This window comes from Fringilla coelebs (genome assembly GCF_963513975.1).
Source record: "Fringilla coelebs genome assembly, chromosome: 4".
Lineage (NCBI taxonomy): Eukaryota > Metazoa > Chordata > Aves > Passeriformes > Fringillidae > Fringilla > Fringilla coelebs.
In genome coordinates this window covers 26,500,139-26,527,937 of record NC_140032.1, presented here as the reverse complement: position 1 = coordinate 26,527,937, position 27,799 = coordinate 26,500,139, and the positions used below count along the sequence as shown (strand labels likewise).

General features: G+C 37.5%; 1 protein-coding gene across 1 annotated transcript; it reads right to left on the bottom strand.

The window, feature by feature from the left end:
* Window positions 1-1,949: 1,949 nt before the first annotated feature.
* CWH43 (cell wall biogenesis 43 C-terminal homolog) lies at window positions 1,950-27,799 on the bottom strand. The gene is made up of 16 exons (XM_084204595.1): window positions 27,766-27,799; window positions 26,352-26,543; window positions 23,176-23,296; window positions 22,904-23,058; window positions 21,395-21,596; window positions 20,353-20,441; window positions 18,829-19,083; window positions 15,945-16,070; window positions 13,727-13,806; window positions 12,678-12,783; window positions 9,802-9,937; window positions 8,457-8,606; window positions 6,044-6,188; window positions 5,359-5,420; window positions 4,158-4,313; window positions 1,950-2,701 (listed from the first exon to the last, which is right to left on the bottom strand). Exons 1-16 carry the CDS (start codon window positions 27,788-27,790, stop codon window positions 2,614-2,616), a joined length of 2,088 nt encoding a protein of 695 aa, XP_084060721.1. The 5' UTR covers window positions 27,791-27,799; the 3' UTR covers window positions 1,950-2,613.

The window sequence follows — 27,799 nt, the reverse complement described above, 5'->3', positions numbered from 1 at the left end:
AAGCAAAAGTTCAAGATTATTTTATACATTATTTTCTTTGCATGCCATGTCTGAATGCATAAAGAGATCCACAAACTGCTTCTTTCATAACATACTTTCTTATGAAAGCTGAGATGAAGAGAGTATGATTAGAAAACTAAAAGATTAGTCACACACCCTGCAGCAGGACCTGTTCTAGCACATTTCTGTCATAGTTTGAAAGAATGATTGTGACTTAGATCTATAATACACATTTTCCTAATCCACTTAAATATCAAGGGATTAGATCAGTGTGTAGATGTAAGGACAAATAAAGTTTAGTTTTAACTTCCCAATTCTAACCACAAGTGTAGAAGAAATATACAAACAGTTTGTGGTCATGTTTTTTCTTAATCATTTTGATAAAATAACGCAAATGGCAACAAATATTAGCTACTAATTAATACATTAAACTACACAAGCTACTTAGAAGAAGAGAATATTCAAATGTAAGATTTTTTTCACTGTCAACATGAACCTTCCTAACAGGGTGAGCATGTCTAAATCTTGTAAAAAAATCCATCAAAGTATGCTCAGAGACTTTGAAGATTACATACAGATATCATTTATAATCTGCTCAGTTATGCAAGTCATGTTATGCTATCTGGCTTCTTGAAAAATATCCTCATCCTATTTTTTAATTGTTAAAAAATTGGGAGTTTTCAACCTTTTTGTACTTACACGTATAATTTCTTGCATTTCACATTAATAATCTGCTCACATTACAAGATATTTGTGGGCAAAGATATGTGGGCAATGTTAAATAATGTGACAAGATCATGTTTAGTGTCCTACAGACTATGAAAAGGCAAACCTGTGGCTGGACATGCATCACAGCTAGCATGAGAGCATGCTGAAAATAAATGAGGATACTCAGAGCACTGTGCAGTGTTGGTGTCAGTGCCAGCTGCTTTTGCAAGCTGGGAGAAAGAAGAGACAAGGGCTACTGGTGTTGGCAGAAGAAAACTGTTAAAAGTGCAAGAAAATAATTTTTATCCCTCCACAACATCATTTATCCTGTCTTGCTGGGGAGTCACAAAGAACAAGTTCAGAGGGCTTGCAAACACACACAAAGCACCCACAGGTGAGAAATTTGTTCACCAATGCCTGGTTAATTGTCAGTTACACCTGAGATAATGAATACATAACCACTGAGACTAAAATGCCTTTCAGATATTCTCTGTCCACACTGGCCAGTGATCAGTTTCACTGTCAGAAACACAGCTCTAAAAACAAGGGAGCAAAATGATAGGTGATCAGAATAAAGCAACAAGTATGGTGCTGGCAGCAATTACCTGACTCCATAGAATGAGAAACCCTGGGTAAAAACCCATCCTGTATTTGCTTACATAGAGAAACAATCAAATTGAATGCACTCAAGCTGTTCTTAAAAGTATATGGTGAAGAATTAGAGGGAGAAAAAAAAAATCCATCCTCTTTCCTGCAACATATCCTATTCCTCTTAGTTATGGTATGCTTAGATATAACTGGGAAGACACAGTATTAAATCCCAACATCACAAATGTGGTTTCCAAACTAAATGTGCCACTTAAATTATCTAACATGCTTCTCACAAGCAGGAAACATTCTTTGGACCACACTGAAGATGTCCTCATTGTTACAGGGAAGCTCTGCACATATACTGAAAGATCAGGAGCTAAATATAAAAGATGTTGCCAAGAGACCCTGAGAAGACACAACATTTTACATTGTGTCACATGTGCATGGCATAACAGGGAATTCACTGCCTAGGTCAAAAAAGCAACACTTCTATTTAGTCCTACTGAAGAGTAGCACTAGCAAAGAAAGAAAGCTTTTTTTTTTTTCCTTTATTACAGTTAATTTTAAATAAAAGTTACAACCAACTTCTCTCCTTTCTCAGAAACCTTGTTATGTTGAGCATGACTGTTTTTAATTCTTCATCAGTGTGTTCATGCAGGCGTCTCGTAACCATCATTATTCAGAGGTATTCTACTCTTCCCTTTGTAAAAGCATTGAAGTGTCATTGAATGCCCAGTGAATAAAATGAAATTTATAAAAGTCACCTCTTTTTCTCCAGCATTATGAACATCAATTATCTGCAAATTGTTGTAAAACTCATTTAAGAATAAAATGTAGAATAGCAGCAGATGTAAATACTGTTTGAGTCAAAAAGGTGCACACTTCAAACACATACTTACTGCATATCTCCCAATTAAAAAATACACTAGTTCCATTCCTATTTTGAAAAACCTAGGTCAATCTTTTTATTTCAGTAGCAGCAATAGCACTCTGAAACGTCATGATATATGATACCTTCACAAAAGCCGAAGAAGTTGTTGCCAAAGCAAGTTCCCACCCTTGCTTTGTTGCATACAAAGCAGGTATCTGGTCAACATGGATACCAGTTTATCCAAATGTGTGCATCTTCCCCCCCTCACAGTGATGGCAGCTCATTCAAGAAGACAGTCACCAACTATTACATAGATATTCACAGTGTTGTTGTGCAGCATGGAAGTTGCTCAGCCTTAAACAGTGTAGTCTTTTTGGCTGTCAATTCAGTTTCAAGCAACAAACCTTTCTTGTTGGTCTGAATAATAATTTTATTTTCTTGCTCTAATTTTTCCGTTTAAAATACTTAGGTGTGCTCATATGAAAGTGATGAATAGGCACATAATTATGTCCATCTTTATAAGATCCAAACCTAAAAAAAATATTCAACAGAGCAATACTATTACAAAATTATTTAACCCATGCAATTAAATCATACAATCCCTGCTCTACTTCTGAATGCTCTAGGCAATTTATTTCAGAAACAGGACCCAACTCTATTAAATGTACATCAGGTTCTATGAACCCTCTCCTTCTAAAGGTCTTTGAGTATACTGGAGACAATTAATTACATTGATTATGCTCATGCTATAGGCAGTCTATAATTGGAACTCCAGATGAAAAAGCTGAGTGTTGCATTTATCTACTTAAATTCTAAGCTAAGTTTTTCATCCTGATTTTAGTGGAGATACAATTTAAACACCCATAGTATCAAAACAGTCAACCCTGTTATAAATACTGTACATCTCGCTTTTGCAAATTATGGTGAAAATTGTAATTTTGCATGACAAATTTAAATATGAAACTTTTGACAACTGACTATTATGGTAGTCAGACTTGCAAAGGTTAAATGGAGCACTTATTCAAAATATCAGAGCTAAGTAATCTTTAAGAGCAATGCCATTGTATTGCTAAAGAAGTAGAGTTAATCAGAAAAAGTTAAACACATTCCAATAGGGTAAACATTTTCTGATTATAGGCACTCAAAAGAAATTAGGACAAAATTCTGTGCTGAAGTCAACTGAGAAAAATCTGAACATGAATGCTAACTAGGCAAGTTCCATCATGTGGAAAATCTGGGCAAACTCTGCTTAGACAGGAAGCCAGTGGCTGAGTGGTACATAAAAAAGTGAGTACACTCCACTCTCAGATGTATATGAGAAAGTAATATATTCTGCATTATGCATGTTAGGAGTAGTAAACGTGGCATTACTGGGAATTATTCTCTCAGTGGCAACATCTGTCACTAACTTCATGACTCTTTCACTATTAATACTTAATATTAGAATAAATATCTTTATATATCTCTTCCTTATGCAATACCAGTGGAAAAATGATGGCAATTTAGAAATAAATGACCCTTTTACATTAAAACTAGTCCTTTTTTTTTTCCTTCTTGACACATGCAACATACTGTCTATATGTATACAAATACAATAATGTATATATTGTATTTGATATTATAAGTAACAGTATATTAAGAGCCTAATCTCTGAAGTGCTGAGAAACATGGGAGACCTTTCATCATCTATCAAATGAGTCACCACACCACTTGGCAAATATCCCTATCAAACAATCTCAGAAATTGCCTGGGTGAAATTAGCATTACTTGCAGTTCATGCTGTGACCCAACAGACTGATTTTCCCAGGGCATATGCCAAAACAATTTAAAAAATGGAACTTCAAATCAGAAGTTCTTGACTTCTACCTTTCTGCTCAGTTGGGTACTGATCAGTGCCTCTCACTTTGGAAATAATTTTGTTCCTAGACTTCTCTTTTACAAGATGCCAGGTACATCATCCCCTTCATTTCCTATGAGACACACTGACCTGGGATTGAAATGGATGTCCTCAGGAACTTGGCTGGGATCAGTGACAATTCTGTCATTGTCAACATAGCTATCCACGTGATCTGGGATTCTAAATTTGGCCATCTGGACTTCTGAATCACTTAAACCTGCATGAGATATGCGGGCATAACCCAGCCTGTCAAATATGAGAAGAGTTCATTAGAAGAAATAACTCAAGACAATTTCACCACATTCTTAATGAACATATCTGTTTTTTCCAAGAGCTCTGCTTTAACTTACCAACACAATTGTCCATTTCTGTGAATCTCACCCTCAAAAAACTGAAGTGCTCCATAAACAGAATCATAATACCATGTCACAAACACAAAAACCAATAAACTGTGTTTGACAGTAAAAATAAGTTCTATGTCTAATAACCTTTTTTAAAAATTACAGCTTTAGAGTATGAGTGCAGGTATAAGCTCACTAAATTTTCACTAAAAAGATTTCAATATTCAAGAAAGAAACTCAAGCATCAATTGAATGAATAATGAGAAAAATTCAAATTGCAAATAGAGTTTCAGTTGAGTTTTTTTAGTTGCCTTTTTTTCATTTTTGCTCAATACTGTTAAGACAGCTATCAAGTTTATGATTTGTGAACACTGCAGAATATGCATACTTTATTCAAAAGAAAATGAAGTCCATTTTGGTGCAAACATCACCAAGAGAACGATTTACAAGCAATTTGGGATTAAAAGATATGGAGTGCATGGGTCCTGTGCCTCATTGTGTATTTACACTGTTCAAGTTTCCACGAAATCCAGCATAAAGATTGGCTAGATTAGATCAACATTTTGCTTCAACAAACCCTAAAGCATAGTTCAAAATCTGTATCTTCTGTGTCACATACAAATTAGGTCTTAGCCTTCACATTTTAGAATGAAGGTGCAAAGCCAGAGCTTTGGAAAAATGTAGTTTTATGCTACCAAAGCAGAGTAGATCTGAAGGCTTTTGACACAGAATGATGATACCTGTAATAGTGTCTTTGTGAATTATATTCAGAGATACACCAGTTCTTGTGACCCTAAGATCAATGTTTCACATAATTTTATGACAGATCCAACTGCCCATAATAATTGTTTAGGGATGTAAGACTCTTCCACGATAACTTACAAAAGATTATAAAACTGATAACTATAAAGATATTTAAGCCTACAAATAGATGATTCACTTTAACATACCTTATTACTCCACGATACATAATATAGCTACACCATCTGTCATGGTCTGTACTGTCAATATCCTAGAGGGATAGTGAAAGGGAAAAAAAGTCAAACAAATAAAGTAAGTGTTCATCTGAGTAGGCTTTAAATCAGTAACAGGACCAAAGTGTAAACTCACTGCAAAAAAATATTTTGCCTAATACATTGTAATAAGGTAGAAAGAAAAAAGCTCATTGTTAGACGTGGAAAAATCAGACAACTTTTTGGTATCTCTTAATGCAGAGCTCATTTTTAAAACAAAAGAATCACAGAATTAGAGACTATCTGGAGGCCTCCTACTCCTAACCTTGGTCAAAGTCACTTCAGGCAGGTCGCTCAGGGCCTTATGCAGCTAACTTCTGAATATCCCCAAAGATGAAAGTTTCACAACTTCACCAGCTCCCTGTTCTAATCCTTGACAGCCCTGTGACTTTTTATTTCTTCTAACTGTCATTTCCCTTGGGGCAGCTGCTGTCCATTGCCTCTTGTTCTTTCACTGTATAACTCCACCTTCTCTGCAAGATACCATGAGGTAGCTAAAGATTATATTTGAAAATGGGCATGTGTTTTCTTCTCTATCATACTTAAATTACCAATTTGAAATACTAGGGTGAGTGTTTCCAATATATATATATTCTCTAAAGATGCAGTATTTTCATATTACCTGCACATTTCCATTTTTTATTAATTCAGTATAGTCTCTGGATCCAGGAGCTGAAGTGATGTATCCTAGAAACACAACTTGCTTAGCGCTAGTCTTCAATAGGTTTGAAACAGCTATTGCTTGGAGTTTTCTGTCCAAGTCCTCTCTGAAAGCAATGGAAAAGACTTTAGGACATACACATTTCAGCTCACAATCTTTGTGCTATGACATAGTAAACCACAAATCAATCTGGTACCATTTTTGTTGCTCAATATTTGAGAGCATGAAAGTTCACGGAAAGCTCATTGATTCAAAATTATCACTATATTGGATAAAAGCCACATGGTCATGGTAGATGTAATTCACATTCTCTTTCTATCCATTACAGGAACGACATTTTCTATTACTGCTTTGTTTTTAATACTGATACCATCACTAGGAAATGTGAATGTTAGTGTTTTGGTTATCTAAGGCTTTGTCTCTACTTGCACTTAAAATTTAACTGTGCTAGCACAATGTGGTGTGTAACAAAGAACTCACATGCTAAAAAATTTTATTATGGATAGATCATGGTAAATAAAGTCTTAAAGACTTTGTCCCATAATTTATGAAATGTAACTAGAGTTACATCATCCCATTAGCACTACTTAATTACATTTGGCATGTATTTCACATCTCTTTAACAAGATTTACACAAAAGTTCCAACATGACCAAAAGTGATAGTGAAGTGGAGCCTGGTAAAATACTTCATTGGATCCTATTCCCTGTCCTTGGATTTGTCATAAAATAATGAAAAAGCAGTTCTCTTTCTATGATTCTTCATGTCAATGACTTTAAATGTTTGTGTAAATCATACTGTCTCTAGATTTTGATAGTCTGGGCTAACAGTAAAAACATTGACAGAGAGAGCTGATTTTGGAACCTGTATAACCTGAAGAAGACAACAATTTAAGTGCAGCTATGCTTTCTAAACAGTGGTACTTCTGACAGAAGCTACTGTATTAGGGATGAAGGACACACAGACAGGAGACAAAAAGAGCCCCAAACACTTAAGCAGAAGTCTGACCCAGGTATATATGAAGTTGCCTGATCAGCTAGCTGCTCTTTCCAGAATGCAACTCTCCAGAAGATGGGATCTTTTAAAGGCACAGGCATAGTTATAGTTCCACATTTTAAAAATCCTATTTAAAAACAACTCTAGTTATCCAGTATTCTATACTCTATGTCAATGTAAGCAGCAGAACAAAAAAGTACTAAAAATGAGCAGTTATGTGCAGTATTCAGTTACAAATTCATTCCTCTCTAAAACACAATCTAATTTACACTCATTTCCCATGTGTTTCCTCAAATTTTCTCTTTCATCTTTACCTCATTTCTTTGCAAGGGTATAATACAGTGTTATTTTCTTCTACTTTGAAAAACAGTTTCTCAGACAGGCAAGTCTAATCATCTGTGTGAGGCACAGAATTAAATTCTGTTCTAGAGTTAAAAATGGGGAGTGACAATTATATTTGTTTAATAAATGGGAAATCTATAAACAATTTGCAGGTTTGGTGCAGTTTCTACTCAGGGGAAGGAAATGGGATACAGAGAATTCCTTTGGCTTTCTGAGCAGCTTCTTTGTGTTATAATGTTCTGCACCCTATCCATAAATTTGCTGCTCCATTAATTGTAACTTTTTTTTTTAATTCCAGATCTTACTACATAGCCACAAACATAGTAGATATCCCATCAAATATAACAGAAATAACAGCTACATGGAGCATTCACAAAATGATCTCTTATTAATATTCATTACACACAAGTAATCAAAACATCGTTTTCAAGAACTGAAATAAATACCTTATTCTTTTCCATCGCTTATTTGATTTATTGGTATAATATTGCTTTTCTGAATTCAGAGATCAGACTTTCTATTTCTACTTGCATACTCTCAGAAGGACACTGATGGATATTTTTGCTGCTGTTTCAACACTGTCCTTCCTTGGAGGTTTCAGATGTTTTTTAAAAAAAATACAAAATGGTTTTCTATTAATGCTCCCTATCTGTAACTGTACCTATCTGCACTCATTGTTGAACGTAATACATCTATTACACATGCAAAAAGTCAGAAGGATGCTGTCCTGTGCTAAGATGCATCTGTAGCCCTATCATTTGTTGTGACTTTGCAGAACGGTATCTTTAAATCCCTTGTAATTCAGATAGTAGGTTCAGCTGAGTTTTGCATGACACATTAAAAATGCTTCAAAATTTTAAACCAGTAGTTTAACCAATTTCGTTTAACCAAAACTGTCATAGTATTTCTTCAAATGTGCCCTGCTAGAATCAGTATTACAGCAGCAGATTTTAAAGAGTACAAAATAAATCCTGGAAGTTCACAAATTACATTACATGACTTTGTACACTCTATGTAAAAATAAGTGAAATACACACTCTTCATTTCCGAAGTGAGCAACAACAAAATCAACCAGCTTCCCTGTGAAGTTGACAGTCAGGGAGATGGCAGGTGCAATCTCTCCCTCTGGAGATGGAAGGAGGTGATGGGTCGATTTTACAATTGGATACCTGGACAGTGCCATAATCCTACATGAGGAGAGGCAAAAGGTTATATTTTACGATTAACAAGCATCAAAGGTGTGAACTAAGCAGAAAAATGTGAGCAGAAGACTAACACTCACTGAAATAGAAAACTATAAGACCAGAATACAAACCCTGTCTAGTGGATTTTTCTGAATATAGAAAGTTTCCCTCTAAAATACTGCTTAACTACATGTCTAAAAATATATTCTCAAGTTAATTCTTACACTAAGAAATATATTTCCATAAATATTAATTCTTTCACTGAGCTTTTCATGATCTGTATTTCAGACAAAACAGAATTTTATACTACCAGAAATAAAAAGGTATTTTATTAAAAGTAGAAGCAGGTAGAAATACATCTTTAAAATGTGCGATATCTCTTTTTTTAGCTTCTGTTTGGACATTTTGCATCAGGGTTTTCAATGTATATTTCATTAATAAAATCTCAGAGAATGACTTCTCTCCCCCATTCTGTCTCAAATAGACAGGGTCTGGAAGAAGAAAGCTACGAAATGCCCCTCACATATGGCAAAAATCAAATGGGCATAGCAACATCAGTAGGAAGGTCTATCTGCCACAGAGATGTGCATATCCCCCTGAAAATAAAACGCCACATTATATGCCAGTATTTTTCTAGAGGACAATGATGTTTAAAGATATGCAACTGGTAGGTGGTCAAGCATTAAGGTAAAATTAGACACAAAATATCTGGTTAAACGGACATGCACCTTTCTATTCCCACTTCCCATTATACAGCCCAAGCTAGATAGGAATTTAAAATTTGTCATACCTCCTGATGTGCTACATTTTCCAACTGCTGTCATACTTTTAAGTCTGCAATATAAAACTCTTATAGCCCAAAAGAAAATAATGTGAAAAGGGCATCAGGTGCAGCACTTGGAATGCTAAACTTCCAAATCTGGACATTAAAGGGTAGGATGCCATTCTCATCATCACCCAAACCAAAGCAGCTTATGGGGGCAGGCACCAAAATCTGATCATGTTTAGCAATGAGAAAACTCCATCCACATTGCATGATAATGCTAATGAATCAAAGCCTGTTGCTAAAGGACAAGCTTCAAGAAGTGATTACAGTGAGTACTATTCCAACAATTCTTTGCTTCTGTATTAGTGCAGTTTGTATTGGGCAATATATTTACATCTATTTACTCTCACTGTGCATGTAAAGCTGACTCACCCCCAGGTGTGATCTCTTGTGCTTGGACCAAAATCTGTATAAAATCCCAGTCTTTCTCCTAGCCACATGGTTGGATCATGGTTTCCAATGAATGGTTTAGAGGCATCACTCTCTATAATAGTGATAAAATCTGCTTCTAGGATGGAAGGGAAAAAAATAAAATAATTTCACATTTACCTATAAATGGGACTTATAAATACCTACAAAATGTCATTATTTTGGTTACAGAGGGATGGACACAAGCCCTTTAGGGGTCAGTCTAGGCAAATCAATGCTGGCAACAAAGTCACGCCCAAACTTTTGGCTACTGCAGGCCACACAAACTCTGATGAAGATGCACTTAGTGTCTGCTGGCCACAGCTCATCCATCCCTGGTGCATAAGGAGAGATACATGAGACTGCAAAACACAGCTGGCCTGAGCAGCCCTCGTGCCATTTCTCAAGCATTAGAGATACTGCGCACGCACAAATTAACAGCACAGCAGCAAATCTACTGCTTTCAATTTGATGAACAAACACTACATAGCACATCTGCACTTCCCTTCATCTACCAAATCCTATTGTGCTTCAAAAGGTCCTGTGCTGGTTACTGTTGCAAAAATAATTATTCAGCCCAGAGCAACCTTGCATCAGCCCCAAGGCATGGTAACAGAAGAGTCTGCAGCTCCAGTGAATTGCTGACCATCTGCAGCCACCTCACTTTCTCAAAGCACTGTGGTCCCTCCCTGTTTACATGCAGAGGTGTGGTTTTGCCAGGGGAACATGATGGGTTCCCCTATATTTTAACTGCAGGATAGAGGAGAACTATGCAGTTCCTTCAGGAGCTGGCATCTAGGAAACACCTGCTCATGCCTGAAGGAAGGTGTCACTCTGCAAGCTGCCCCCAGGATGGCTGAACTATTCAGACTCAGCTTGAGCAGCAGGTCAGTATAGCTGCAGCAGTAACAAGTGCTCCAAGTGCTCCCTTCTTGCTGCAACACCCTCTTAGAGTGTTCCCCTACACAGGAAGGCAAATCAAGTCACCATTATGCCTCTCGTAGAGTGTTTCCCTACACAGGAAGGCAAATCAAGTCACCATTTCATCCACAGCCCCTCCATAAGGAATTATGACCATCCAGCCCCACAGAAGATTTTTTGCTTTCGAAATATCATATGCAGGAGTGTAAAGCATTATCAGGAGGGAAAATGGGAGCTCAGAATTTTAAAGTGGATTCCCAGGTTTTTCCTTCTACATCATTAGCATACATGCTGATCACAGAAACAGTAACTGAAACCATTAAGAGGGGCCCTCCAGGGCAGACAGAAATCCCAGTCACAAAAGCATCTTGCATCTTCACTACTCCAACAGAGAGGTGAACCCAAGGAATGCATGCCACCACATCTTTAAAGACAACTCCTACCCTAAAACAGATAGCCACTCTTTTCTCTATGGCTCTCAAAATCAGAAACTCTTATAGGAATTTCTAGATGAACTCTGAATGCATTTACTGACAATGTTAATGTAGTACTTTTTATAACAATATGCATGTAAAATAAAACTCCAGAATACTGTTTCCACCTATTAGAAATTATGATTTATTAATTTATATTTTGGAATTTACTGCCTTTTTGACTTACCAATTGTCTTTTTTAGAAGTGATATTTTATTACCCTAAAAAAATGCCATTGGACATAACAAGGTAATCACTTTTTCTAATATTCATTAATTTAAACTATAGGTACCAGAAATGAATGCATTTATCAAAATTCATGAATAAATATGCAAAGATTAAATAACCACCCAGACATGAACTATGGAATCAGTTATCTAGAAGAATGCTCCAAATTTCAATTCATTAAATGTCTTGGTTCTTTTCTCATATCACCAGATAGCCAACATAGCTCAGCTCTCTGAACCTTTGGCCATGGGACAACGGAGTGAACAAGGTTAAAATCAGTCTCTTCATTCTTCACTAACTCCTGTGTATCTCTGCCACAAAATCAAGACTTGCACAGGAGCATCATTTAATTCTGTAAAGCCTGAGCTGCTCAGGAAAATACTGTGGTGGACCAGAGAGCAACAAATGCTGGAACGGCAGCACAGACATTTCCTAATTCCCTGGACCGCTTTTGATGTTAATCTGCTTTTAATGTCCCCTGTCTACCCTATGTGATGGGTACTGCAGGAAAAGAGTAACACCTACAAGCACTACTGGCCAATTCTTTTCAATGCTCTGTGCAGCAGCACTCATCTTGAGTCCAAATTCTTAATTTCCCATAGCTAATTTTCCAACCAAAATCCTGCCCATGAGCAACAGTGCAGACACTCTTCTTTACAGTGAAATCATGACAACCAAGCTACAATCACTACTTTTCTTGTGTACATTGCACTGGTTCAGTGATGGAAACAGACTTGTATGCTTCTTCTCTGTATTCATGGTTAAGGGCATTGGAATTTCACACCCTTCAGGAATTATATAATGCTTCACATTTAAAAAAACCCACATAGGAGTTATAAAACATTGTATTTTATCCAAAAGTATATTTACCTTTGTAAATACCATTGTATTTTATCTAAAAGGATATTATTTCATTTATGCAAAGAATTTCTCTATAGACAAGTAACTCATCAGCAATATGAGAAGAAAAATCCAAATAAGAAATATAATGCTTCCTCTGACCAGAAACCTCTTTAAAACACATTAAACAAATTATCACCTCCGCAAATGGCTTTTTGACTAAAGTGATTGTATTGGAACTGTTCACAAATTGAGGAGGAAACCACTAAACACAGGTTCTTGTTTTAATGCAAAAATGGCCTCAGTAACCAAGGTGTTTTCACTTGTCTCTTCAGATGAAACCTCCCAAATATAAATGAAGTAGGGGAAAAAAGTTACCTGTCTGATTAAGCAAATTAGCTGCTCCTTCCAAATTAGACCATCCTTCATTGTCATATCCAAATCTAAAAGGCCAGATCATGGCAGAGAAATCTCTTTTTGGAACCTCAAAAAATAAATGGAAAAAAGTAAAATAAAATTTGAATTTTAGATATTATAGCTTTGCAGTAAACGACACCATACACATGGTGCCATAAAAGACATACAAGAAGACATGTTTTAGCCAATATATTTTCCTAATAAAGCTATCAGAGTTACAAAAGACTAAATCTGCTATTAACAAGGGAATAAAAGTCATCAGAGTTCAAATGAATTTGTACAAGTAACAGTAAACAAATGGAGAGGAAAGAGACAATGCATTTTTTCATCTTACAAAGAGGAACTGACCACTTTTTGCCACACAATAAGGCAAAACCTGAATTAATTGAAAAAAGAAAGCTAACCATATAAATCTGTGTGCATTGGTGAATCTAACACTGAACTCCACAACTGTTAACCATCTTGTTATTTGTTATCTTTGCAATACCTATTTTCTTGCAAGATAGAAAACTGGAATCTTCAAATTTTTATCCAATTTCCATACCTAGTCTAAATCTAATCTATGTCAACCAACTTTTCAGAGAGCTTCAATTCAGAGTTATGATATAGTATAGAAGCATAGAATTCCTTCACCTGGAAGAAACCTCAGGAAGTTATCTGTTCAAACTCTCCCTTCATGAGATCAGGAGGCTAACAGCATTGTCCAGTTTGAATACCATTCAAATAAACTAATTTATAAAAGTAATGTTCAAATTGAACATATGAGACTTGAATCTCTCAAACTTTCAAAATATTTTTTCCTTCATAGCATCACTATAAATCTCCAAAGACATGGACATTTCAGTTTGACATGAATTCATAAATTAAATTGTTGCATCTTCATTTATGCATTACTTTTTCTGAATACTTGGTTGCAAAGATTTCTTCAGCAACAATTAACACACCTAAGCTATTACACACACATTTTATGTATATTTGAAAGTTACCATTCTCACAAACACCCTACTCACCCCTTGGCCCAACTTCTTCTGGTAAGTTTTATAACGTAAACCCAATCCAAGCAAGCCAACACCAACAAACAGCCACAATACTTGAAATAGAAAAACACAGAAAATTTGTTTTAATTAGAGAAAAAAAAAGTTATTATTGCTGTTAAACAGGACACTTATTCTAAGGTGTGCTATTCACAGAATGAGAGATGTGTCCATTTAAGTGACAACACCAGATCAGGGCAGTATCTATGCATGCAGAATGTGTATATATGTGCAAATACACTCTCCAAAACACAACATGCTGAGCAGATAAAATGTACCAAAAATCCTTGGAATAGTTATGTAAAAATTACAACTACTGAAGAATTCATTATAGGACATGAGTAAGAGCATCACGTAAACCCTTCAGTGTTTTCCTCTCTCTGTGCAAGTATGAATTTGTAGTACACAATTTTTATCTTGTATTACTATAATGTGTGGAATAAAATTCAGTTTACTTTGCAAGCCTTTAGATGTCAGAAAGATGTGGCTCTTGCCAGACTTACAGAGTGGTCATTTGTTTGACTACTCTTGGAAAGACAGTGCAGCTTCATAGAAAGCATGTTCAGAGCTTTCTAATTGCTCCTGTAGCATTACAAATAACCCCAGTGTGCACATAAGAGCTGTCACCATTCAGCATGATTTAATTTGATGATCAAAGCCCTCTGCATTTATTTCATTTACACAGTAGCATATGCTATCTACAATGATTTCAGCAACTCCAGTTTATTCTTCCATATATTTTAAAAGATATGAAATTATTTTAATGCAAGTTTTCTGGAATGGTTTTGTGTAAAATTTAAATACATTTTATAATGGAAAATGTCAGAAGGAAGGACATGCTGCCTACATCAGCACATGTCAAGCAATTTCATACTCTGCAAGACACAAGGGTGCTTAGAGTGGAAGCTGAGAAACAGTACAAGTGTGGGCATGATGAGGAAGAACAAGAGGCACTGTTGCAACATTACAAGGTTAGCTGAGCAAGGGCTGTGCTTTGTGACAGATAGTATTTTGAAATATTAATTTACTTCTGTGAAATGTTTCTTAGCGATAATATTCAAACCACTTGAAACGGTGCTCATGTTGCCTCTGAAACACAAACTCTCACAGGCCACATTCTTTTGGCTCCTGAGTATACAGGGTAAAGATCTCCATAAATATTCCAGAAACAGCTCTGAAAAACTGTGAAGCACTATTCTCTTCTTTTTCCAAATGCAGCAAAATGTACACAAATGGCAAGTGATTTGATTCTAAGTTACAGAAGAAAAGATGCAGGAATTGCAATTTTCAGCATCCTGATCTCCATAGGGTTACCATGCCCTCATGCCTAGCACTTTGTTCCTCTACCAAACTTCATGCTACTGACAGGCATTTTTCTTTAGAAACAGTAAGCTGGCAATGAAAACAAATCAGGGACTCAAATGACTGTAGAGAAATAGCTGAAAACATTTGTATGCTTCAAAAGCCAAAAAGTGATAAAAACTCAAATATTTGATTTTCATTTATCTTCAAAACCTAAGGAAAAAAGGAAACCCCATATATATAATCTGAAAATCTGGGATGCCTAGGCATAGTTGAGGGGCAGCAGATGACAATAGCTTCCTGAGGACAGGTCTGGTCTGAATGCACATCCAGCTTCAAGCATTGTGCTGCCAGCCACAGCAGGCCCTGCAGGACAGCCTCCTCATGCAGGAGAGTATCACATGTACAGCAGCTCAGGGCCAGCCAGTGCCACCACACTGCCAGCCATCTCACACAGCCCTGGCAGTGCTGTCACACCAAACAGCCTCAAAATCGCCGTACCACATGTCTGGGAAACCATTCACATCTTTTGTACACACCATGTAAATCCCAAGATCCAGGGAGGCCTCCTCCTCAACCACTAAAATGTAACCACCAACGATGCTGAATCCATTTGCACATTTTGGTTTTTGCCCAGTTTCTTGTCTCTGTTTAACACATTCCATTAGGAATAGCCTCTATCAGTCATAATCACAGTGAGTCAGCCCCTCCAGTAGTATATGTCATCATTAACCTGGAACTAGGGAAATACCAACTACCAGTCTGTCTCTAAGACTAGCACCAAAAAAACTTTTCTAAAACATCTGAGAAAATACTCCTCCACATTGTCATTTTTTTTTCCCCAAACAGTATTCCTAGAGACATGGAGAAAAAGAGCTAAAATTATACTTACGTAGTTTAATATAGTTTTTACTCCTTTTGAAGAATGGTTTTTGATTGCTTTTTACTTCAAAGACAGAGCTAAGGTCTTTCTTGGGTCCCATTAGAAAGCCTACCCCAATACATAGCATTATAAAACCTGTAAAAATATAAGTGATTAGTTTTTTCATAGACCTTTAACATATTAAACATTGCTCATAAACAGGTTTTATAAACTCCCAGCTGTTGTGTTACAACATAACAACCTTATGGTTCCAACAACAAAGAAGATTCAAAACAAAAGGTAGATAAATGCCATACCTAATGAGGCAATGCAGGAACTATGAGATTTATTGGCAGCTCTCAAGTAAAGATTGATTTGCTGTGCACTTACAGGTATTATGTCAAAAAGACTAACACATGGCAGATAAATTATGCTAAAGTCCTTCCAAGCCCTATTGATGGCTACAACTCTCAGCTGAGGCCATCGTTTTCAAAATTTACTGAAATTAAACTGGACAAGAACAATTGAGTTACACCTACATATCATAGAACCTTGAAATAACAGCTTGATGAAAAAAGTACATTGATGATTGCACATATCCATTATCTTTGACAATGAACTTGCTCTGTCACCAAGATAAAAGTAACATATTTTTTATATAGGAACTACAAAAGCAATTGCTCAACACTTTGCTATAAAGCAGTGTAAGCAGACTGCAGCAGGCTGGAAGGTCAATTTAACATGGCAGCAACTTGTATTCTGGAATGCCAGAGCCAACAGAAATACTTCTGCTTTTTAGGAGCAGAAAACTAAACACACTACAGACACATTTTAAAAGCTAGTAAGCAACTTCAGTGCACTAACTGTTGAAATGAGAGGGGATAGTATCTTTTCAATAAGTAGCTCAGACTAATAGTACAAGGTCTTTTCCAATCCCTAATAAGATAAAGAATCCAATTACTTTCAAAAAAAGCATGGGAGGATAATGAACTGGATAAGAGGTCTGCTGGAGAAGATATATGCCCTTAATATCTTTGTGGCATAGTTAATTAATTATAGAAGCTATATTTTACTACAGAGTAATAGCTAACTATTCCTCAGTATTTTTTTATTTCCCTTACTTGTTACATCAGCTGTAGTGAAAGTTTGCAAACCAGGACACTGGGTTTAGCACAACGAAAGGGAACAACAAAACCTTTCTCAAAGGGCGACTGATTCAGAGCCATTAAAGTTGATGGAGATCAGGAATCTGACACCTCAGCATTATATCACATCACAGTGAAGCAGCACAGAAGTTTTGAATTTAATGATCTTACTTTCATTGTCACCTTCTGTGGTGCAGTTCCCTACCCAAACCGCAGCAAGAGAAAGGCAGAATATTGGACAGGAGAAGAAAGCAAGAAATAGCACTTGCACCTGGAAGAAACCAGAAAAAAATTAACAGTTTGCCAGAAAGCCAAGCTGTAAGAGAAAAAGCACAGCAACAAATACCCAGTCTCATGGTATAATCTTTGATAAGCTATGGGATAACATCAAAAAGATAGAAAATGCATTCCCAGATGGAAGTTAAACTCATGCAGTGCCATCAGCTGTGTTCCATTTACAGTTTTCTTTACCAAAGAGAAAATTAGAGCCATCTCTCTGTTACTACCCAGTGATCACACCAGGTAAATTAATCACAAGTGTGCATTTCAAAGGAAGTAACAGAGAGGAATTTTGAATAAAAATATTTCCTTTGTGAAAGCATTACTCAAGAAAGCATTTGACACTCCTCTACCACATACTTTCTTCATATAACTTCAAAAAATTAAATTTAATTACCTAAGATAATTGTTTCTAAAGACTCCTCAGAGTGCTTTCAGAACAAAGAAAGTAATGCAGTAGTGGAATTAAATTATCCTAAAACACAATGAACTCAAAGCCCTCATGTGAGTGCTGTAATATAAGAGACACACACGAAGAGTAAGAAATTGGAGTGACACAAAGTAGTTGCAAAGACATTTATGAAATCTGAAAACTTTAGAGCAACAAGTTTAGCCCAGCGTCCATTAATCCTTTCCAAATAAAATATACTAATGCGTCACATTTTTAAAAATGTCCCACACAATGAGCCCAAGACAATGTTTGGCATTGTTAAATATAGTTAGTGAAATATGCCATTGAAACATGTTAATACCTATTGCAAAAATATTTCTGGAGACAAAACCAGGAAGGGTTGGTTTCCTTTCCACCTCTCCACCCTCATCAAGTCATCATTTTGCTAAAGCCTTTATATTTGCTCAACTCAGTTTTTCCTGATTTGCAAATACCTGACAATTTCTTCTCTGCCTGTCCTGCTCACGTGTTTCTGATGCTACAGGCTCATCTGAATTCCATGAAACATGCTGGTGTGTCCACAAAACTTAAGGTAGAGCCACAGGGGAAAGATGCTCAGGTCTCCAATATAGACTAGCTAGATCAGCAGGATGCTGCACTTTGGTCTGCAGAGCAGGGCTAAATAATGCACTGAATTACATTAGAGTTCCAGTAGCTACCCTGTGACCTGAGGCACTGCTACCTTAGGTAACCAGCATATTTGTGCTTTCACACCCTGGATTGCAGCCATATTTTTAAGGTGACTGGATAACAGATCTCTTCCTCCACTGCGTACTTTAGTTATCAGACATTTTTCCACTTTGTCATTTTCCCTTAACTGAATTCCATTTCCTGCCCACATTTTAGACTATTTCTAACAGTAAAGAAACAAGTAGAGTATTTTTTGCACGTCTCATTAATTTTTGCACTGAAACTCTTACCACAATAAGTAATTAAACAGTAACCAAGCATTTGAAAAGACTACACACAAGATACATTTCACATGTCTGTCTGAGGCTAAAGCAAGAATATTTGTATTAGTTCATTATCATAAATGTACCTAGAAGAAGATGGGAGCTTTCTCTAATGTAAACTCCTCCAGGTACAAATTTATAAGCTGTACACCACACACAGAAGAACAATTCAACAACGTAGGCAAACATGGCTGTGCTCATGGCTTTCCCAGGATGCGGACAGCTAACAAAGTGTCCAGCTAGCTGAGGCCACACACACATAGTAAAGATACCAAGAATGTTGCCTGCAACAGCAGCACTCCAGGTGTGTAAATAAAGGAGGCCAGCTGAAGATGCCAAACCTGTGAAGGGATAGAAAAGAATAGAGTAAGTCTCAGTCAGGTGTATTACCCACCACATTCATTGTCATATTCTGGCTAGTGAAAAAATAGAGCCTGAGAAATAAAATTGTGCTTAGAAACTGCATCACTACAAGGACAGATATTCACAGTAGCTAAACAGAGTCTTTTATTTTTCCCAATATCTCATTCTTTTAAACATTGCCTATTCAGCTGAAAACACTACAGCAAAAAGAGGGCAGAGAAATGTCATCAAGAGCCAAAACCCAAACAGTTCTTTCTTACAGAGTTCTTCAGCACAACAGAAGAATGATGCAGTTCTTAAGAGAGTTACAGATATGTCTGTTATAAATCTCTTTTACCATATACAGAAACAATCAAATAGATTAATATAATTTCCTGATCTTTTCCTGTAGATAACCATAGGATGGGCAAGAAAGCAATTATTAATCTTTTACTAACTGCAAGATCCTTGACTTACCATGCTATCTTTGATTTGGGGATTTGACTCTAAAAAGAACATTAACCACCACAGAACCTCTCTATAACAGGACAACTTCATTTTAAAACATTATTGTAGATATGGATATTTACTGTGACACCATGAAAGCAAAAAGAAACACTTTTAATATTTAACTTTAATACATCAAGGTTCTGAGCATTTTAGAATACAATGCTCGAATCAACTAAAGAACCTTTCCATGCCTGTTTTAAATAAGCAATGTGTGTACATCAAAAATCAAAAATCAAAAGTTCATGCTTACATTACAATCTGCACACACATTTCTTAACACTAAAACCTGCCTGTTCATACAATTTTATTGCCTGAAGAACTTGGCAAGTAAAGACACAGGAGGCAAGCTTGTCTCCAGGTAGATGGCTTGTTAAATTACAAATTATTTTGCCTCCTGTGGAATTGAGAGGCTTGTGTCCTCTCAACCCCATAACCCTAGATGTGGCCTTATCATAGAATCACTGAGGTTGGAAAAGACCTCTAAGATGATCAAGTCCAACTGTTATACAATGCAGGTGGTCAGAACTGAGATGCTGCTCGAAGGAACAGAACCTTAACAGGGCTTCTGAAGACAGTAACACTGCTCAGCCATGGCCTGCAACCCTTAGTCAGCTGTGACATATGTGTACTACAGTCAGTGGCAAGAGAAAAGGAGGCTTTGATTATCCACACTTTTCTGAGATGTGATGTCAGCTCAGAGGACTTGAGTAAAGGGAATAAGGTAACAGACAAAAATTCTGCTCAGGATTTGCACCTACCTATAAGAAACAAGGCAAAACCGATGATAGAAGACCAGCTCCAAAATGAAAGCATCAGTCCATGAGCAAGGCCCAACAGAACTGTACCTCTGATACAACAATGAGGAAAAAGAAAACATGCACTAATATGATTTTTAAAACACCTGATATTAAAAAAAAACCTTCTAGATATACAGTCAAGGGTCCTTGGTAATATATTATAATTATTTTACTTTCAACAAAGCTAAATTTTGCTCACACCCAGCTACATTTTCTTCCCTTTATTGGATGTAAAAAACATCCAGTTGAAAATAATAGCAATTTACTGTAATGTATAAGTGAGCCATGTTCAGCAGCAAAATCAGTCCATTGAAATCTTGGTACAAAAGGCAAAAACAAGTCAGAGAAAACAAAAGGGAAGAATCTACCCCAAACAGAAGTATTTTCTTCATGTCAAATAAGGAATCCTAAAGTATCTAACACTGCTCTCAATCTAGGGGAGCTCTTTTGTATACCAATTCCAAAATATAAACTCTGTTAACTGCCATCACATGTAGTTTACTCAGAAAAACGAATTTGTTTTCTTTCTAGATTTTGGAACCTGAATGAACCACACACAGCATTAAGACTACATTCTTACTAATCAAAACTTCTACTGAAGTATATATTTTAATAGTACATACAGTTAATTTATAATTTGTGCATGTGTCTCTGATCATCTCCTCTCTGAAGCCAACTGCTAGACTAATTTACTGCATTCGTAAGTCCTTGAACCCCAGCCCTATCTTAAAATTGTTTTGAAATGTAGCAAACCAAGATTTTAGTGCTGAAATAAAAATAATTCTGTATCAGAAAATTTTAAGGTCTAGACAAAATGCTCAGCAATATCTCAAAGGAAGAATGAATCCTCTGTGTGAAGTACCTTGTACCCACTTTTTTCTCTCTTATACCATCATCAGGTTGAGTTTTAATTTGTCACCCACTACAGCACTGGATTTTCATTACAATTTTGTGATAATAATAACAATAATAATCATTATCATCATCATCATCATGCACTTACCCATATGGATTAGGATCTGGACCTGCATGTGGATGTCCACTTACTGCCCATCTGGAAATTAAGGAAACCTCCCCAAATATCCACAGAGTGAGGAACATAAGGCTGCCAAAAGCAATCCCCGATAAAAACCAATGAGGATGGGAAGCAGTCTCTCTAATCACATTAGCAGTTTTGTTTGTTTCTTGTTTCCTCTTGTCTCCACCTAGAATAAGAATAGAAATACAGCTAAGCAAACTGTCAAATCCTATTAGCAAGAGTTACTGAGAAAAAGAAATAGCCAAAATCACAAATTTACTAGAATAAATTACATGCACAAAAGCTAATTTATCTGATTAGGATTGTGTTATCAGAAATTGATAATACAAAAAAAATCTTTTCTAACAACACGAGGTCTGTCAAGAAAATGTCCTCACCGTAAGTGTTCCAAAATGCCAACCTGCCCATCTGATTATTTTCCATAATAAATTTTAAATGTTTAAATTGGTTTTGAAAATCAGCAGAAAAGTTATTAGAATTTGTTCAGAGGCTTCTGTTCTCTGAAACTCTAAACTCTGATAAGAACAAAACCTGACACTTCCAAATAAACTCCCTTCCTTCTCCTTTTTCCCATGTGCTTTAGAACCTCTCTCATCCAAGGAGAAAGCAGTACCTTTCATTGCATAGACATATCATTTTGTCACCCACAAACAAGACAGATTTCCTTCCTAATCTCCTGCAGCAGATTCCCTAAATTCTGATGAAAGCTCAGGCTTAATTTAGATTGTGTAATGCAAGCTTACAGACAATATGCATGATGCTAATTTATACCCACTTACACATAGATAAGGTTTTATCTTTCAATTAATTCATTAAGGTTATACTGAGAAGGAAGGAGATTCTGAGGATTTAACATGAGCTGCCTTAACTAACCAACCCAACCTTGCTGTCTTCCTTGGCAATACCACCTCCACAGTTTAGCCTATGCCAGCCCCCACTACTGTGTACTCTGTGCAAACACTACAAGAACTTGGGCAAAGTTTAACTGGGACAACTTGTCCACTCCTCCAATTCTTTCTGTTTATTTTCACATATCAGCTGTTCCCTAGTTATGTCTCCCCTTCTCTGTTAAAAGATATGCACTGGCAGAGAAACTCAAAGTGCACACTGAAATAACAAAATAACAAAAACACCCAAATATTTCACGCTGGGAAAGACAATAATTCATTCTGATTTTATTGGTCTAGCTTATGCCTTTGTTTGTGTTACTGTCATATTGTTGGCACTGCAACAAGGAAAAAGAGGCAGTTCTGGCACGAAGTTACTACCACTTCGATGAATTGTGATACCAGTTCTGCCAAATTATGGGCAGATGGAAGTACTCCACGACTTCTAAAACCTGCAATGCCCATGCAGCAAGTCTAAAACCGGACTGTGTTGGGGAAAAAATCAAAGAATCAAAACCCAGTGACACATAGCTAGGTATACTTCAGGCTCTTTTCATAACTACCATCTTTGCTGTAATATACTTACCTGAATGGATTTGCTCCACTGCTGCTATGAAACCAATTGTCAATATGACAGTATTGGCAACTTGTGAGCTCCAGACTGGATTAAGTGATGTGTACCAGATACGAAGAACAAGGAGCATTATCTTGCCTAGCATGAAGCCCCATATCCTGATGAACCTGTAAGAATCAGTTTTTGAAATAGTTAGACATTTAGAGGATTAAAAAAAAAAAAAAAAACCCACAGATTTTAATATAAAGAAACATCAGTTAAATTGCATCAGTGTAAGAAAATACCTTTGTAAACTGTTTCCTGACCACCATGTCACTGTTTGAACCAGCAATGAAGAAGAAACACCACCAGCCAAGATGAGCAGTCTAATTGAAGCATTTGGTGCATGGTATGATGCTAAGCTTCCTACAAACAAATACACATGGAGGTTACTTTAACGATCAGCAGAGACCGGGTAATAAGGATTTCCTGCGCATTAGGTAAACATTGTCTGTAATTTGAACAGCTACACCACTTATCTGAAAACACATGGCACTACACATTTTTAAACAAACCAAAGAAATGTAGGTATGCATACAAACTGGGGGTACATGACTTCATAGCAGTCATAATTTTCAAGGAAAAAAAATATATGAAGCAATTATCCAACAGTCCAAGTGATTGCTTTTATTTAAGTACTTATGGTGATTGATTCCATGGAGAGGATATATGAATAAGATATCTAAGCATATACAGATATTCTTCAACCATGCACTTAGATAACTCAAAAGCCATAAAGTTTTATGTACTGTGACTGTTCCTTTCTAAAAAGGATATGGCTTTTGCTGCAGTGTACTCACAAAAGTAAGTACACTGTGGCAAAAGCCACGTTCTTTATTATACAAGAGCAGTCACATACATAGCACAGGGATTAGTAATCAACTGCCTCAGAAGGGGTGAACAAGGTTTTCTCTGGCTCAGTATCTGGTCTCAGAAGTGGTCACTACCAGCCTGTGCCAGTTTATTACTGAGTGTTACCACTTTCCCAACCACTGAAAGAGAGCACGTGCACACTCCATAGCCACTTCCCAGGACACAGTGACCCCACATTACCAGCAGTTTTAAACTCTGCTAACAGGTTTCCAATTCAAGTGACACTGGACCACATACATTCTCGTAACTTCAGTCAGTGTAGCAAATTCTGGCCCAGGACCAATGACAAACAGCAGGAGAAGCAGCAACACTGTTATGATACCAGCCATTTGCTAAGTGAGTATGAGTCAAACTTTGAAGAGATGTTAAGCAAGTAATGTCAGAAATGGCGCTGCAGATTCTGGCAACGTTTGCTAGGAATCCTCCAACTGTTTACCTGCTCATTCTGCTCAGAGTAAAAGATGCAAAGCTTAGAGTCAAGATGATAAACAAGATCAATGTGCAGTGAAGGTGTACTTGCATGAACTTCAACAGAGGTTTCATGTACAGTACGCACAGATTTCTGTCACTAAATTGTGCTGGCAATCCATAAACCTGCCTCTTCAAATATTTCATCATGTGTGCTACCCTGATTAAAGGTAGCATGGGTTTGCCAAGTTAGAGCAGACACACCTTTAGTTGCTGGGCAAGTACACCCAAGACTTAAATATATCTATCCAAACACCCAAATGTAACGTATGTTATGTGAAGACACAGATGCAAATAGACACTACCACACGGCACTTTGCTGTTGTTTGTTTGCTTTCAAATAGAACACAAAATCAAGTAGCACGAAAGGATACAGAAATTAGAAGTTGCAGGGAAAATAAAGCTTCCTGAAAAGGCAGAAAGAAACAGAACAGAAAAAAACATCATCTCCATAAATATTCTGGTCTTAGCTAAGCAGGAAGAATTTTCTTATTTTTTGATTGTGAAACTGAAGACTGAGTAGAATGGGGTGGAGCATGCATGGGGTAGATTGTTCTGCCTGACAATTCAGCAAGTCCCAGAGGAAGGCCATGGCCTTTTTGAGAAGGAAAAAAGACCAGAAAGAGAATGAATAAAATTGTCTCAGTATGAAGGAGGAAAAACACAGAAATAACTGAGAAATAGGAGAATCAGCAGCACATAAAAGACCATCATAGGCCTGTCACTGCTCTTTATTTAGCAGAACAAAAATTACACACTTCTAAGTGACTTCCATCTCTTTTGGTAAAGTGAACTAGTAAACACAGCAAGGTGATCTGAAGGATCAACCTTAAATAAACATGGCAAATTTTGTGTTACTGTCACATCTGAAGGAAGGTAAGGTGCGATTTCAAATGCTTATACTCGCTCCTACTTTCTAAACTAGAAGATCTTGCAGAAGGCAACACACAAGGCACTGCTGCAAGAAGCTGAAGAATCAGTTCACTGAGAAGCTTATTACAAAACAACAAGACAAGTACTAGGATGGATATAATGGGAAGAGCAGGAAAAGAAAAGAAGATGGTAAGACTATTCTTCATGACACCAACAAATTCAGTTCTAGTATTTTTCTAGACATAAAGAACAAGAATTCTCTTTTAAAAAACTATGCAGGAAAAGTAAATAAGATGATCTTACTCTGTCTTCTAACAGTATAAGAAAACTATAAAGTAAATTATTATCTGTCTATCATCTTATATTTACAAATGAGGAGTTAGGATCTGCTGCTTGTAAAACACATCACTAAGCAGCAGCATTTTCACGTCTACACAGGATGGAGACCCTTGTCTCCTCCGAGTTCATCCAGGGTGGCAAACCCTTGATCCTGAACTTGGCTGTAGCTGACAAACCTTCCCCCAAAAAACTTTCAAAGAATCAACAAGAGCTAAGATTTGCATCCGTTAGCTGAAACTGAAGTGGGAATACCAGCAAATCTTGGTTTCAAGAGGAGCCTGTGGAATGGAAATGGGGTGTCTATTTCCTGAGTTTAAGATCAAATTTTCATCCTGTGCAACTGACCATATAAGGGTTATTTCATATTTAAGATGAGCCTATAACCCCCCTACAGGCATGTAGATAGATAGATTTAATTTTAAAAATACATTCTTAGAAGAAAAAACTGCCTCAGAAACTCAAAAAGAATGTTTCACTCATAGAAACTAGCCCCAAGCTGTTCTGTAATGCCTCATCCCTACCCAGTGTCACAATTCAAAAAACACCTGCTCTGTTGATATTTAAGTGATACTGAAAATACCTTTCCTATTGGGCATCACTCTTATTAAATTAAAAGCTTCTAGAAATGAAAGTGAAATTATATTTTTCTGTATTTATGCAATATAATGGCTACAAAAATATTTCCCTGACTGTAGCTAAAAGCTTAAGAGAAAAAAAAGAAACCAACAAAACTTGGGTATTGGGAGAGTGAGAATTTCTTATTCCTGTCTCTTTTTGTAATAGTCTGAATTTTAAGGCAATTTGGAACGTTTGTTCTCATGGAATGATACCAAAACAGAATCTATAACTCACTGCAGTGTGTACTTACCAACCATAGCCAATCTCAGAAAGGCTAGGACATACTCGTTGTTAGCCAACCTCCAAAAAGGGCCAATTGTCAAGAATATCGGGGAAAAGAAGGCAACAGCAAAAACTTCTAGGCCTGTGAGTGCCAGTGTCTGAAGAGGGAAGTAGTAGATCATTGGTGGCAGTGCATGGTAAAGAGACCAAGAAATGTAGCCTAAAACAAAAGCAAACCAAAAAAAGATAACTCCATCATGTGTTTTCAACAACAAGATTTCCTGGAGATTACTTAAGAGATACCACTTTATACTTTCACATATAGACTATCAAATGTATTTGAAAGCAGTTCAAGCAACAACAGCCACCTTCTTTGAAGAAATGTTTGTTATTTCAAGTTAAACAAACACATTTTATGAGGAAATAGAATTATGAGAATAAAACAGCTCTTCCCACACTCAGTCAGCAGTTCTTACTTTGAACCTCAGTGAAGTGCTCAGCTTTGGAAATTATTAGTATTCAGAGGGCTGGCTAAATAAGCAGTCCACCCACAATGTCAGGGCTCCTCAAAGGCAGATTGGTGGCTAAAGGAATTATTCTAGTAAATCGGTGAGCTGTTTTCCCCTGGAGACACCTTATCCGGGCACAGCAGCACTGCGCTGCGAGTTTCCAGGCTTCGCAGGAGATGCACCGAGCAGACGACACTGCGGGTGCTGGGTCTGGCGACCACGCTGGGCGCCCTGCCTTGAGCAGGGCAGCAGAGCACCGCCTCTGCAACACCTGCACGAACGCTTGGCCCGGAGCAGCAATAAATTCTGGCTTATCCCAGAGACAAAAAGCATTCCAGCACTAGAGGAAAAAAAGAACCCAAAGAAGACAGCTCAGATGAGAGCGCTATTTACTCGTTCCAGAGGGGAGGTGTTCGTGGGCTACACGCCTGCACGCAGGTGAGCCCCGCGACGCCCTGCCGCGGCCGGCCCCCCGCTGCCCCCAACCGCGGCCCCGCGCCCCCAGCCCCGGCGGGCGGCACCGCCGCCACCTACCCAGGACACACTCCGAGAGAACGGCCTTCCACAGCGGGAACATCGCCCGGCTCGGCGGGGGCTGCGTGCCTCTCACCGGGAGCCGAGTCCCGAGTGCCCGGCAGGGCGCGGCGCCGCCGCCCGTCCCGCCTCACGGAGCCGCGTCCCCGGCGGGGGCGGGCAGCCCGCACGGCCGGACCGCGCTCTCCGTGATCTCCACAGCCCCGCCGCGCTGAACGGCCAGGACATCTCGCCCCGCCACTCATGTGACAGCAGTTCGTCCCTTGAGCAGTCACGGCAGCAAGAAAAATAAAAGCAAAAGGTGGCGGGGAAAAGAGGAGCTAACCTACTTGGCAGCTTGTACAAACACATGGTTGACTACGCGCGGTTCGGGGATGTCCGAATCAGCCCTGCGCTCACCTTTGTGAAATGTGTGTTGTTCCATAGCAGAGTA